The sequence below is a fragment of the Leptinotarsa decemlineata genome, unplaced genomic scaffold, assembly GCF_025532065.1.
Source record: "Leptinotarsa decemlineata unplaced genomic scaffold, Ldec_3_MD MMD2_tig00026336_RagTag_RagTag, whole genome shotgun sequence".
Classification (NCBI taxonomy): domain Eukaryota; kingdom Metazoa; phylum Arthropoda; class Insecta; order Coleoptera; family Chrysomelidae; genus Leptinotarsa; species Leptinotarsa decemlineata.
Window position 1 is genome coordinate 7,858,064 of NW_027412692.1, and position 15,824 is coordinate 7,873,887.

General features: G+C 34.9%; 1 protein-coding gene across 8 annotated transcripts in view; it reads right to left on the reverse strand.

Moving 5' to 3' along the window:
- Positions 1 to 6,520: 6,520 nt before the first annotated feature.
- Positions 6,521 to 15,824, reverse strand: part of rdgC (retinal degeneration C) — a 172,328-nt gene continuing 163,024 nt past the window's right edge. For 3 of the 8 annotated variants that reach the window (XM_023157508.2, XM_023157498.2, XM_023157516.2), the window contains 3 exons: positions 14,907 to 15,064; positions 13,532 to 13,625; positions 6,521 to 11,997 (listed from right to left, as the gene is read on the reverse strand). In XM_023157508.2, coding sequence (XP_023013276.2) covers positions 11,486 to 11,997; positions 13,532 to 13,625; positions 14,907 to 15,064 — 764 coding nt within the window. In that variant the 3' untranslated portion in view covers positions 6,521 to 11,485. The remainder of the gene's footprint in view (positions 11,998 to 13,531; positions 13,626 to 14,906; positions 15,065 to 15,824) is intronic. The other 5 variants (XR_012467417.1, XR_012467420.1, XR_012467419.1 and 2 more) reach the window with 5 other exon arrangements.

Consider the following 15,824-nt stretch of genomic DNA (forward strand, 5'->3'; position numbering starts at 1 on the left):
CTTGACGATACCTAAATCGTACATGAAACATATGAAATACAACTAGCAGTTTTAGAATATTTGCGACAAAGAATTGCAGACAAGAACCATCGAATCATTCCGAAAATGCTTCAAATTGTGTGAAAATGTTTCGACTGAAATCTTCATAACATTAAGATAACATATAGTCAGTGGTGTCAACATCAAGTAAGTAGTTTCAAGCAGCTATACACATTTTACAAGATATGTAATGGATTCGGCCGATACTTGATGAAAATCAATAACGTATTCAAGAAAAACTTCATTGTGATATTTTCACTAAAATGCAACACGTGTTTTGTTATGAAATAGTTTTTTCGGGCGTGTCTATACGTGTATAGACTCTCTCGAAGAAGCTATGATTCGCTATACGATAGCTTCTTCGGGCGTGTATATAAGTGTATAGGCTTGCCCGAAGAAGCTATTTTTCGCTATGACAATAGCTTCTTCGGGCATGTATATGAGTGTATAGATTCGCTCGAAGAGCTATGTGTCGCTATACAATAGCTTCTTTGGGCGTGTCTATAAGGGTATAGACAGACCAAAGAAATTATTGTGTAGCAAAGCACGTGTTGCATTTTTGTAAAACTATCAAGTGAAAATATCACGATGAAGTGTTTTTTGAATATATTTTTGAAGGTTTTTTAAATATGTCTATACGTGTATGAACTTGCTCAAAGAAGCTATGTTTCGCTATACAATAGCTTCTTCGGTCGTGTCTATAAGTGTATAGACACGACCAAACAAGCTATTGTATATCGAAACACGTATTGCGTTTTTGTAAAACTGTTTTGCGAAAATCTCACCATGAAGTGTTTTTGATTACATTTTCCAATGCTATTTTTCAAAAAAGTATTAAGCGGAATTATAAAATTCGAAAAGAATTTCAACAAATTCAGAATGAAATTTAATTCAACCTCTATGTATTTTACAAATTTGGGTCGGATTGCTATCAGAAACTATTAACATATTCATACAGAATATATTTTTTTTATATTCTAATTTCTACTAATTTTGAAATGGTCAGATACTTTCAACAGTAAACGACCAGATGGTAAGTTTCTCATACCATGGAAATACGGTAAACCTGTGGTATGGAACTTCACTTGCGTTGACACGGTAGCGGCTTCCCATCTAGCCGAAAGTTCCAAGTCTGCTGGAACTGCAGCATTGTCTGGGGAGAAATTGAAAAGAAAAAAATACCAAAATCTTGGAAACAACTAAGTGTTTCATCCAGTAGCGGTTGAAACTTTTGGTGTTTATGGCCCGTAGTCTCTGTTATTCGTTCATGAACTTGGAAAGAGAATAGGCCAAGCAACGAAAGATCACCGTTCTACCTCTTTTTGATAGAAAGAATTAGTATTGCTATTCAACGTGGCAATGCTGCTTCAGTACTTGGAACTATTCCTCCTTCTCATAAATTTGATGAGATCATGCATTGCCCTAATTTCAGTACGGAACTGAAACCTCTTCGAAACAAGCCGAGATATGTGGATATTCATCAGTCTCCTATCAAAGTTAATTCACAAGTGATTGATCCACCTTCGTCTTTTTCAGTGCTGTCAGTGGACTCAGGTCATTCTTGCCCCCCAAATATGAGTTGCATGTTCCAAGTGTTGTTCATGACGAAGAATTTTAAAAACGAAGTTTCAATGATGAACGAGAACGGGAATGTTTCCTACTTATTCATCAAACTGAAACACCTGTTCATGAAGCTGCAATTTCGTAAGAAGGTATCATCTTTCCCTCCAACCGATTTCCTGGAGTCTTTGAAGTCCACTAGATACTCGTTAGGACAACAAGAGGATTGTTCCGAATTCTTGGGGTTCTTGTTGAATACTCTTCGTGAGCAAAACAATAGCAAAATCAATACTCCTGACCGCTCTGGACTGAATGATTCCGTACAGCCCATCTCGTCTTGTGTTTGTAAATCTTTTGCTGGAAAAATCCTCACTTGTTTACTTTGTGGTAAATGCTCAAGAAGTACCGAAAACTTATGTTAATTTCTGGAACTTCATCTAGCTTTTCCTAATACGACTAATTACCAGTCCGTGCAAAGCTTATTGTTAAATCATCTGAAAATGGAATTTTTAACAGGTGATGATCGACTGTATTGTCAAACATGCGCCAAACTAACTCTCTGTTATAAGGAAACAAGTATAGCTGAGGCACCAGTCAATCTAATAATAACACTGATGATTTTCAAACAAGACTCAACCTCTAACAGAAGCAAGAAACTCTTTGGAAGGTTCGAAATAGATGAACATTTCAACCTAGCAGACCACTATTATAATATCCATGCAGTCATTGTTCACTGTGGTTCTGGCGTTGAATTTGGTCATTATTACGCCTTGGTCAAAGACGAAACGGACTGGTTTAAGTTTGACGATAGTCGTGTCACGAAGTGTTCTGGCGATGCATTGAACTTATTGGAGCCTCTTGAGACACCCTACATTTTGTTTTATTATAGAGAGGACATTGTTAGATCAAGATCTTCAGATGATGTGGTACTGCAGGTTTTTCCGAGTTTTCCTGCAGCTGAAAAAGCAAATGCGCCACTGGAATCAATGAAGTCGCCCCGGAGAGCCAATTAATTTTTATTGTTGTTTTTATTTCATTTTTATCTTTTAACAGATATTCCGTTAGCAATATCATTAATTTCGTGCTCTTTCAAACCTGAATGATGTTGAATATGACTCTTAGGTCTTTATATAATACAAAAATATGAATTTGAATTTGGATCTTCATCTATACATACAATTTCCAGAATGAATTATTCATAGTATACCTGAGAACATATCAAAAACTTATTACAAATATTGTCTTGTCTAAACATTTGATCAAACATTTGAAATAAACAAGTTAGAACATGTATCTGAAACCTCGTCGAAACCAGACAAATTCCAGAAGTAACTATGAAAATATACAGTAAAATTTAATAAGATATTCGAAGACCGTCATTTACAGTTTTAAGTGAATAAATGGAAAATACCAAAACTTGATTTTTGTGATACTCTAAAACATTGATAGTCAGAAACATATTTTGAATTTGAATTTCAATTATAGTCTGAATGAATTCCCTTTCCCTCAACTTTTAGATGAAATGACTTTCTGGAACCAATTGATACGTGATAGACCTTCAATCATAAATATTGATCAATTGAATACATTCATTAAGATATGGTGTACGAGTAGGTGATTCTTTGAATCTGAATATGATTCATTCTACTCTCTTTTTTCTATCTGGGTCATATATTCAATTTTCTCATAATCAGCTGACTGGTTTCCAAGAAATAATTCATATACCTTCCGTGGGAAAACTGAAGATTACTGCGAAAAACTGTAATTTATTCGTTGAATACATGTATTTAGACGAGTCTTTAGTTTTCTAAGGTATGTTTCCTCAGCAATTTTTTTAAAGAATACGAAGAGGAAATTGTGAGTTAGTCATGTCTCCAAATTTTTTTTTTCATATAAATTTTGTTATTTCATAAATTGATGGAATGAGTGATAAATGTTGCATTTGATAACATTATATCAAAATCATTTCATTTTAAAGTTGAGGATCGGGATTTTTTCGATTGCATTATGAATCTAGAAGTATATGCACAAAAAATGTATTTTGTGTGATTATTCGAAACAAACTTCATTGAATATATCAACCATCTTTTTAAAAAAATATCTTCAACGATTATGAATAATAATATAATCTTCATTTGTAAATAGGGAGTAGAATCTCAATGAGTACATTCAACAACGATTTGAGACAAATTTCTCAGCAAGAAAGTGGGGTATAATTCTAACATTAGATACAACTTTTCAACTATAGATTTATCGATATAGTACATTAATAAGCGTATAGGGAAATTGACAACCAATTATTAATCAATTCCAGAAAATTAAAACGTCTTTTTCTACTATCAAAAATTAAAAGGATCTGTAATGGGGTCACGTTGATCACATCAATCACACTCCTGCTATATTCACCAGGAATCCTATTAGCGCATAATTGAATTATTCACAAATGAAGTTGCCAAACGATATTTTACTGATTGTATTTAAGGAAGAGTATTTTACGAGTTTCGGAAAGCAACGATCGTTTTGGTTGTACAATTTATCTCTTACACATCATCAGTGATAATCCACTCTGAATCTCATGGATCTATTGGTTGCAATAGGCAATAAAGTGAAGCTGACTATTTTGCTCGATCACTATCAAGTGCTTAATGAACCACCCACAAGAGAAGTCAATGAGGGCATAATTCAAACTTAGCCCTTGGATTTTATGTATTGCGACATGATCGTATGAAATTTATATGGTACGCGCTGGAAAAAATGTCATATTTTGATATACAGTGTCACCATTAAAGTGCGCAACATATGGTAAACTTTTTTTCGAAAAGTTTGAATGAAGTTTAAATTCGGCACACGTTTGTGCTTTAAATTCAACTTAAAATGATGTGGCCAACTGCGACCCACTGACGTTCAGTGTTTGTCAAATTCAACTTTTATTTTGAAAAAAATTGAAAAAGTGCATTTCTAGATCGAATTCAACAAAAAGTTACTTGAAAAACTTGTAACTAAGGCAATTTTATATCCATATGCAAAATTTTATGCAACTAGGATAAAGTTAACGTTTTGCTTATTTTTGACAGATAACCCCTTTATTTTAAAAAACAAGTTCGGTTAATTGTCATCAATTCATGTATACATAACGAACTCATCATGGAGTTTAACTTTTCTGATAAATTTTTACTCATACGGACATTTTTAGAGAGAAATTAAAAATGTGCTATAAAAATTTTAACATGAGTGATGCAAAGTTTCAATCACTTGGCTATTTTCTTAAACAAACGTCAGTACCTTCAATATTGAAAAAGCAGACAACTCAAAAACTGCAATAAGTATTATTAAAATTACTAGAGTTGGGAATACATTAAAATTTCAATATTCAGTATTGACAGATTATTTATAAACACTAACTAGGGCGGTAAGGACGCTTAATCACGGTGAATAAAATTTTTAAGTAGGTCTTGACAAACAAAATGCATGCTATGGTAGTGTCAAGTTGTTGATTTACTTGTCAAATGTTTAACAGATATTGTTGCAATAATGTTGTCTCTTCAGGAAAGAAAAGAAATAGTTTTAATATGTGTTGAGAATACACCATAACGGCAAGTAGCTAACAGTTTTAATGAATGGTATCCAGGAAAAAATGTTCAACATACTACTGTTCAAGGGCAATATCGAAATTCAGAGAAACAGTATGCGTAGCAAATCAATTTAAGAAAAAGCACACTCCAAGAAAATATGATGAGGAGGCCCAACTTAACATTTGTTTAAAAGTTATTGATCACAGGCAAAGGAGCATAACCGATATTATAAAAAATACCGATTACAAGAGAGAAAGTGTTAAAAAAATTTCATTAAAGAATAAATTTTGGCCTTACAAGCCAAAATTTCTTAACACATTGAAAGAACGAGATTTTGATGTCCGTTTGGGGTTTCCATTCTGGTTTCAAGGAGAGAGAGAAGAAAATGTAAAGTTTCCGTATGCCGGTGGTGTGCCCAATAAAATCCCAATTTCACAGTTGAATGTGGTGATCAGTATTCCTTTAAAACTAATGTATGGTGTGAGATACTTAACGACCAAATAATTGGGCCATTTTTCTTTAGGGGAAATTTATCATCCGTCGGTTATCTCAACCATTTAAATAATGAAGTGGATTTAGATAATATGCCTTTAAATATTGAATACGACCTATGGTATAAGCTTGATGGCGCACCAATACATCACACGGTTGCTGTAAAACAGTCCCTCCAACAAATGTTCAGAGGCAAAGTTATTGGACGTAACTGGGAACATAATTGGTCACCTAGATCACCCGACTTGACGCCTTCAGACTTTTTCTTGTGGGATTACCTGAAACTAAAAGTGTACCGAAGTAGACCATTTACTGACATGCAACATCTGGAAAATACCATTCGCGAGTGCTGTGCAAATATAAATCCTCGATTTATTAAAAATGCAGTTACAGGTGTCAGTAGAAGGACCATAATTTGTATTGAATGTGGAGGACGACATACTGAAATGTAGGCTATAATTGTTTGACAACCTCATTTAGATCAATAAGTAATTTTTTGTACCCATTTGTATTTTCTATAATATTATTGTTGTTTAAAATTTATAATAATAATAATATTTCAATACAAATTATTTGCATTTTTTTAGTTGCCTCTGCTTTTTCGAAATCAAAGGTTTGTTTAAGAAAATAGCCAAGTGATTGAAACTTTGCACCAGTCATGTTAAAATTTTTATAACAAATTTTTAATTTCTCTCTAAAAATGTTCGTATAAGTAAAAATGTATCAGAAAAGTTAAAGTCCATGTTGAGTTCATTATGTATACATGAATTGATGACAATTAACTGAACTTGTTTTTTAAAATAAAGGGGATATCTGTCAAAAATAAGCAAAACGTTAACTTTATCCTAGTTGCATAAAATTTGTCATATGGATATAAAATTGCCGTAGACACAACTTTTTCAAGTAACTTTTTGTTGAATTCGATCTAGAAATGCACTTTTTCAATTTTTTTCAAAAAAAAAGTTGAATTTGACAAACACTGAACGTCAGTGGGTCGCAGTTGGCAGCATCATTTTAAGTTAAATTTAAAGCACAAACAAGTGCCAAAGTTAAACTTCATTGAAATTCTTCGAAAAAAAAGTTTCCCATATGGTACGCACTTTAATGGTGACACTGTATGAAGTAAATAATAAATTTTGAATTACCACTTGCCGATGTTTGCGTTGTTGAATACAAAGATGAGTCACAATATTAAAAGTTTAGTTTATAAAATGTAATTGTAATGTAATAACAAGGAGCTAATATGTATTAAACAGAAACTTATAATTTATAAAAATAAAAGGAAACTTATAACAAGTGTTCAAATAACCCGCCGTTATTTTCGCCGTTATGTTGTAACCAATGAATAAATGAACATTCCGCCTATTAAAAATGCCATTGTTGGTGATCTCAGTTTCATCAGACCAAATTATTTTGAAAGGGAAATTTTCATCGTCTTGGCATTTTCTAGTGTACCATTCACAAAAGGTTGCTAGTAACCTGAACTGAGTCCACGACCAATCCTGAAATTATATGGATATTTATTTTCTCTTAAAAAGAAGTGAGCGCTGGATTTGGCTACTCCAGTATTAAGTTCAATGGTGCGAGTGGATATCTCAGGATTTTCAACAACGGCCTGTAACACATAACGCTGACTTTCTTCATTAGATTGCTTTTGTCGAAAAACCACAGGTTTTTTAAATGATCCGTATTCTTTTAAATTGAAACGTCAAAATATTTTACCAAGTTGTCGCCTCTCCGGATACTTATTAGAGTACCCACGTTCAGCATCAACACAATTTGTTTGGTACAAAATGTAACATATCAAATATATCAAATTTTTCAGTATTCGAAAAGCTGCCTTTTTCCATTTTTAACACAAATTAGGTAGGTAATGAGATGTAAAAGTAGGAACAATAATATGTCAACAATGTTACCAAACAACAGTATTATTATGACAACACAACAGTATGTGTCTTTTTTCCAAGGCATACTATCTAAAATTGAAGAAAAGCAGGTTAAGTAATCACTTTTCATTTTGCGCGAGAAATAGTTATGAAATCATATTGTGTGATACGTTGCTGTATTCACAATGAAAAATGCAGTCGTCGCAGAAAAATTATGCTTACGTTATCGTGTAGTCCCCGTGGCAAGGTGCTATTTGTTTTACACTTCCTTTAAATATAAAGCTAGGAGAAAATAAAAACGAAATCCTCAAATTTCGGTTTTTCTCGGATATCTCCGAAACTACTCGGAATTTTGAAGTTTCTAAATGGCATATCATTATGCACATAAATGCGCTATTTTTCCCTGATGCAATCGACCCCGTATCCGATATCACCATGCTGTTCATTCTTATCTTGATCACAGTGTATATTCTTTGAATGAAATTGGAAGCCTCGAAACTTCTTATCATTACGATCTGAAAAATAAACAAAGCTGAATCAATAAAGATTATGCAGAAGTGTAATAAAGGGCAAACTGATAAGTTCAACCCGAAAAGTTACTGTGTAATATAAACCACTGCGTTATATAAACCAATTAGTAAGTAACATGTGTATTCATAAATTTGAAAAAATCAATAAAAAAATAAATATTTATACTTAGCCTTCTTTAGTGGTCTACGTTTCGACATAAAATCTTTTTCCGTTTTAAAAACATGAAATTCACTATGGAAGTTTCGCCTCAAATTGTGATAGCTCTAATTCCTTTGACATACGTCAAAAGAATTAAATGTCCAGATGTTATATCATGCCATAGTTTACATGAATAGATATACTGGATTTTTTAAGAATTCAGTTGAAGTTCATATTTCCGTTATCAACTTATCTTCTAAGTGATGCAATTCATTTGCACAGAGCTGTTTGAAATACAGTTTTAACCTGCTTAAAGAATATTTGCGGATTCTTTGGGTTTTCCAATTATTTCATGAGTTTCTTTGGTGATGATTTTCGTTTCACTCCATTCTATAACGTGACCAACAGTTGATTTTAGAATATGTTAAGCTATCCCCGATCTTGCCATCTATCTTCTTCTTCCGCGGTGTTCATTTTTTCACACATCGAGGGTTCTTGAGGTTTCACCTATACGACTTTCTCCACAGGAACAAGGTATATTGTGAATACGTTTTTGGAACCGTATTTTTGGGTCTAGTTTGTATCAAAAGAGACCTCAATGTGTTGGAAGATATAATGTAAGAGCAACTTTCTGAACTACCAAAACATTGATATATCTTTTGACATTGGACGTTGAAAAAAAAACGAAAGACTATATTTAGAATATATAAGATGTGAATATATAAGAAGAAGACAGATGGCTGGATTGGGGATACCGGGGATACTGTGAAATTACCTGATGATCACGCTATATAATGGAATGAAATGAAAATGATTACGTATTTTGAAGTATGTGAAAAGAAATAAATCAATTCACAATTTGAAGCGAAAATTTCGATGTAAATTTCAAAAATTATTTTTTGAAACGTCCACCACTAAAAAAAGCTTAGTATGAATATTGAATTTTTTTAAAATGACTTTTTCAACTTGTAGGCAAAAATTAATGATACAAGTTACTGACTAGGTTAGGTTAGGTCCAAAGTGAGTTGGTCTATTCGACCCTCCACCGCAACCCGCAAGGGTTTATTGTGGCTTACACCTATTCACACTCGACCAAATAAACCCAGCTTCTTAACGAAGCTGATTAGTTGATATTTTTCGGCTCTGCCAAACTCTATAAATCGGATTCAGTCCCCAGCGGGACAGACACAAAGTATATGCTCTGCTGTTTCATCATTAATGAGGTAGTCGGATAGTCAAGGTGCAAGATTCCCACCTTGACACTCGCGACAACCTTCCCATATGAGGGTTTTTGCACGTCAGCTATACCTGACGACGAGGCGAAAAAGCACTGTCGTGCAGTGCTTTTTCGCCTCTGGTTTTGTTAAATCATCTCTTGAGCGCAAACGTTTGCTAGCCTGCTCATGGGGGGTTTGTTCCTCCACCTGAGACAGATTCTACGTTCGCCGCTAAAGAATTTGGTGCGAGGCGGTTTCATAAGGTACCCCGCTCTTGAGGAGACGACTCAGTCGTCAAACCTTTTTCTCAGGTTCAGTTATTGGATTAGGAGTTGGAGAGTTGATAATCTTTCGCTCCTGATCTAAATTTACAGGGAGGTCAGTTGGAGTCGTTAGCTCGGCATCCATCTCCTCTGTAGACTCAGCGTCAGAAAGAATTTTTAAGTTTGCTCTGTCCATAAAAGTCCCACGAGTAGCTAGGGAAAGAAGGCATTACGGCAGAGCCCCGCATTACCGTGACAAGGCGATGCTACGACGAGGAGGCGCCCGGTATCTCGAAGGTTCCGTAGTGACAGTGTCAGTGTCATTCATCCTCTCGGTATGAATACACACACCTTAGGATTAAGCCATCGTTGGGATGCCATTTGGTTAGGGAATAACCTAACCACAAATGATTCATTCATTCTTGTATCCAGCGAGGCTACGTGGAAACAGGCATCCGATGGGAGGTTTGCTCAACCTCCACATCCCAAGCCAATGCACTCGCCAAAAACAGCATGCACAGTGATTCAGGCAGTGAAAGATGAACAAGGACAGCCAATCCCCCGACTAACTGGACTCTTCGGTGGTTCAGTAACTTTTCGAAGTGAACTTTACAGTTTTCCCTTTATTCCACTTCAGCAGATTCTTTATCGATTTTGCTTTGTTCATTTCTCAGACGAACTCTGAAGTATTTTTAAACCTTTCGAAAGTTCAAGTTGTCATTTAAATCGATATTCAGAGAATCATGACTTTCTAGTATTAACCAGACCATATATTGGTGTTCATTAAAGTCATTTCAATTTATCCGATATAATGTCCTTCATTCAGCTGTAATAATATTTGACCTTATTCTAATGAAGAGTTGAAAGTAACCTTCAATACTTCTTGCTTATTTTGACTCAACAAATGTTTGGTAACCCTGAAGACAAGTTGTTGGAAAATGAAAACTGGGGGATATAAGAAATATATCCAACAAATATATCGGTCAGACTAAGTGGGCCATTGAAAATCTTTTCAAAGAACACTCAGCTCACATCCGATTTCACCATATCCTAGTTTCACCGTTAATTAGACTGGTGAGTTTTTTGTTCATTCCCATTCGGTTTCGGGACAAGCTACCACCACGTAAAAATCTAGTTTTTGACATTATCAATATATCATCAAATGATATATAGTAATTGACAGATGTCAACGGCAATGGTGTTAACGGCATCGACTAATATGGCCATTATTCTCTTGTTCTCACCAGGCTATGGTAATATATATCTTCTCGATCTAAGAAGAATCATAGTATAGTTTCGCATTACTGTTTTGTTCAACGTTTCTATTGAAATACAGGAGAAATATAGAAATATCGTTACCATGCTATTCAGTTACCGAACTTTTCCTGTACTTTACCTGTGTAATTTTCTCACACACAGTTCCCTGAATCATAAACGTACAATAAATAGTTTCTGCAGCCCTGAAACCTTTTTATATATCAGTTTTAGAGAAAAAACGGACTGATTCACAATTTTCCATATTGTTGTAAACGGTATTAGATCTGAAAACAACCCCTGAAAACACCGTCAGCTAGACATCATCTCCATACTAAGTTTTTAGACATATGTTTCGAAATATAATTCCTTTCACCGATTTCCGCACATTAATGACCCCATTACTTGACACATAAAACCCTTGAAGAGAATTCTACACTCGTTGGTACCACCGTAGTGTGGTATTCCCTTCAAGTATTTGAGAACTGAACCAAATTATTTTGTTCCCTCAGATTCTGATATGAACATCCTCCTCAGATTTGAGAACCTCTTCTACTACTCAATACTGGAGACATTTGCAAATTATTATGTGTCACCGGTATCTGGTCGTTGATGTCGGGTTCATCTTTGGGTGGACTGTGTATTTGCACTTTGATGTTGCTTTCTTTCTCTTGGATTTTGTCTTCGATTTTTGGCATCCCATTTGCGGAGGCATTTTCTGACAGAGGTTTCAAAGTGAGCTTTTGGGGCGGAGTTAATAGAGGGCACTGTAGAGGCTCTTGATTTTCACTTGGTTGAAGATTATTGTGATTTTGGCTCGTGTTATTCGCTTGGGATGGTTCTGGTGAACCTGGTTGGTTCTTCTGCTTGCTTTCTGGGTCCACCATCCTGAACGATTCGAGAAATTCGTTCAGATCTACCAAACCGTCCTTGTTCAAGTCCATCAGTTTGCATATTTCTTCTAACTGTTCCGCAGTCATCGGACAAGGCATGTGTTCCTTTATTAGATTACAAGCATCAGAGAACTCATCAAGGCTTATATAACCTGCAAAAATTCAAATATATATTTGAAAAACCTGAATGAAGATTATTATCGAACAATGAAAATGTTGTGAGTCGACCTCTTTCCGTTATGAATGAAATATTGGTTATGATAGTTATTATTTCATGAAATAACAACAGAAAAAGCTTCACTATTTTACTGTGCACTCATACCATCGAAATACATTATGAGTATGTTTCATACCAGATTTAAGTATATGTTCAATTAAAACATTAGTTCTCTAGAGAGGGAAGATATATTTTTTGAAAGCGTAGACATGAAGGATGTCCCAGAATTACGAGTTATGCAAGATTTGATTCAAATATAAAACATAGTTTCTGTTGAAATGGAATTCATAGAAAAATAGATTGATCAAATTATCTCCACGACTTCGCTAGCACATACACAATTTTTTGTCGAAATTTTCAAAGGCCATTTTGCATGAAGAAGGTCGAATTTCGTTGAAGCAGTGTTGATTTTCCTCTTTCAATTTACAGATGGAGGTAGACTTGGGTTTCTTGACTTCGAATAACCCCATGAAAAAAATTGAAGGTGAAGAGAGAGAAAGAGAATAACCTGGAAATGTCTCATGCAGTATTTAAATTGTTTCATGTGCTATATGACATGTGGTACCATCTTATTGAAACCACATAAAAATCACATCAAAATCATTTGATTTCGGCACAAATAACTGTTACCATGTCGTGATATCGAGCACTAGTCACAGTCACTGCTTGATTAGTCACATTATTATCAAAAAGGTATGGTCCAATGGGCCTCCAGCCCAAAATCCACACCAAACAGTCTTACATTGTCTATGCATTTGTTTTTCGTCAGTCACATATGGGTTTTTCGAACTCCAAATGCAACAATGTTGTCGATTGTTGTTGTGGAATTGACCGCGGTGGTAGTGCGTCCGACTCACGATCGGAAGGTCATGTGTTCGATTCCCGCCCCGACCAGATATTTTTCTCGAGAGAATTCATCTGGTTGAAGCTGGAATGATTCTTCAACCGTGTTAGGAATCACACGTTAAAAGGTAAGACCTCATTAGTCCTTAGCTCGCACAAGTTTCTCAACTTCTGAGAGCTGTCGTTCGTATGGGGGCGGCAGCTGAATAACGGAAAAACAGATTTTAAACAGATTTTTTTTGAAACAGATTCACAAGTCATCAAGATGAAAATGTACTGCTTCATCGCTTACAAAGTCTGCTAAAAAACGAAGACATTCAGAGATCTGATGACACTGTTGAAGAAAAAGGAATCTTCCTTCCTGAATATCAAATAATATCAAATATTTTTTTGGGTTGGGTCCTACTCATCTTCTGGAAATCCTAACTTGGTCAGTGAAATGCACATCGACAGACACTGCTTTCAGTTCTGGTGTGGGAAAATTATTCTATTCAGATTGATTCCACCAGAGGAAAACTACTACTTGTTCAATTTTACATCTTTAAAATTAGTCACAACTAGAACGCTGAAGTCATAAACTCACACAAACAACTAAGCTCACCAAAAATACCCCAAAAAAAACTCACCTGAATTATCCTTATCTATGATACGAAATATTGCTTCTAGACTGGTTTTATTTCTGTATAGAGTTTCAACAACGGAATGGGCTCCTTGCACAGACTGAAACGTGTTAAATTTATTATTTTGTAGTATTGTGATTTGAAAGAACGGTACAGAAACAAATGAGATCAATTCCAGAATGTGCTTCATTTTGAAATGGTCACGAATATGAAATCATATGGGGATAAATACTGAAACAAAATTGTATGATTACAGGAGTGTTTCAGCAAAGGATTCCCATCCTATAATCCATAAAGGAAATCATTCTCGATTCTATACATTTACTTAGGGCAAACGATCTTTAGATCAAACGATGATTTATCCCAGGAGTCGTGGTTGTGGTTAATGTTGCAGGTGCAATATCCAGATGGTTTGGAGGTTCAAATAGTAATAATCATGTATGAAGAATGGACAGGGCTATCCTTCAAACAACTAAATGTTTTTTAGCAAAAGGTATACAACCGGGATGGTATTCCAGGTGCAACCAAATGGGAGAAATCTAGCACGCAGACCACAGGTCTAATGAGCTAACCTACCAACGATGTTTTCGAATTAGAAGTCAAAGGAAATATGGTGGTAGAACGATGATCAGACAATTAAAAGCAACTGTGACTCATAACAGATATTGAGGAAAGATAAATGATTTGGGGTGCAGATAATACCACACGGAATGTTGTGAAAAAACGAGAAGTTTGTCGCTACTTTCGATCAGAATCTGGAATTGGGCATTTTCGTTGACGAAGCTATGTGGATCAGCAGGATCAGCAAATTCACCAACGGTAACAGTGAAGAGTATCACAACCACAAAATTATGCTTCTGAGGCCACCAAAATTGTTTCGACTGTGACTCTCATCTATCAAATTTATACTTTCATGTAGTCCCCGAGACAGCACACTATTGGTATTGAATGTATGCCAGATTAAAAAAAAAGGTCCGGCGCGAGAAAAATGGTTTTAGGTTCCAGAACGAAATAGACTGAAGAAAACTGCTGAATACCCACAACCTATTGAACCTCCAGCTCGTATTTGTTAGGAATGTTCTAAATTTTACTCCATCGGTAGAAACTTCCTGAGATCACAGTTCTGATATAATCTTAGAGGTTTTTTTTACTGAACTGTGAAATCAGAGGAGGTTTCTTTTGTAAGACTTCACGAATAAATAAACAGAATGTTTGCTGAGGTTTGGCATGAAAATACAATCCACTGCATTCTCAACAATTCAAACTGCTTCGGAGTTTTTCGAACGTTCGAATAGAAAATGAGGAGACTATCGTCAATATCATCAGGGAAATAACTCATTTGTTTCTGTTGTCCGTTATTGGGATAACATGAGGCACTCACATTCAATTTTTCACTCTTAACATCAAATGTTGTTTGATATTTGACCAGATTTGTGTCCGGGTCTATAGTAACTAATTTGTCTTTGAGCATTCTCCAAGGAAGTTGCAATCCTGTAGCCTCTTGTAAAGCTACGCACCACTGGGTTATTGATATGTAACCTGAAAACAATCAATTATATATTTCGAATTAGTCAAATGAATCTTGATAGAAGGATAACTGATACAAAAAAAACACTCAGGTGTATAAAAATGAACACTTCATGTGATCATGTTGATATCAAAATTAGTTCCAAATTCATAAATTATTGACTGAAATATTGCATTTTTTCACGGATTCGTCATTTACAATCATCTATTGGGCATGCCTGGTATAATCTAGGTAAATGCCTGAAAAGTCGTTACAGGCTAGCTATCAACAAAAATGAACTTTGTGTTACGCGCTCATAGAGTAGTATACCCGAACGCTAACTGTTGGAATGCCTTGGAGAATGGAAGCTATTTTGTATTGTCAAAGATAAAGGGGACAACATCCGACATTGAAAAATTGGTTCATTATTACCGTTAACAGTTTGCTATCGTTTAGATGTCAATTTTTCCATAATTATTGTGAAGAACAAGAAACACGCAATGCTACATTCAATAATTCATAAAGTCAAAACAAATCGTGGTATCAATTGTGAAGAACAAAAAACACTCAATGCTCTATCCAATAACTCATAGATTTAAAACGAACCGTAGTATCAAAATCAAGAAAAATACATCATTTGGAGAATTAACTAATTCTCGATGGTTTTGAGTAACATCCAGAAGTTCTACTAGACAATTTAAATAACTTTCATGAAACTAACTAATTCGCTTACTCGACTTATATCAATCTCATAAAAAATTGAATGTATACTATATTACCGTAGTCACTACT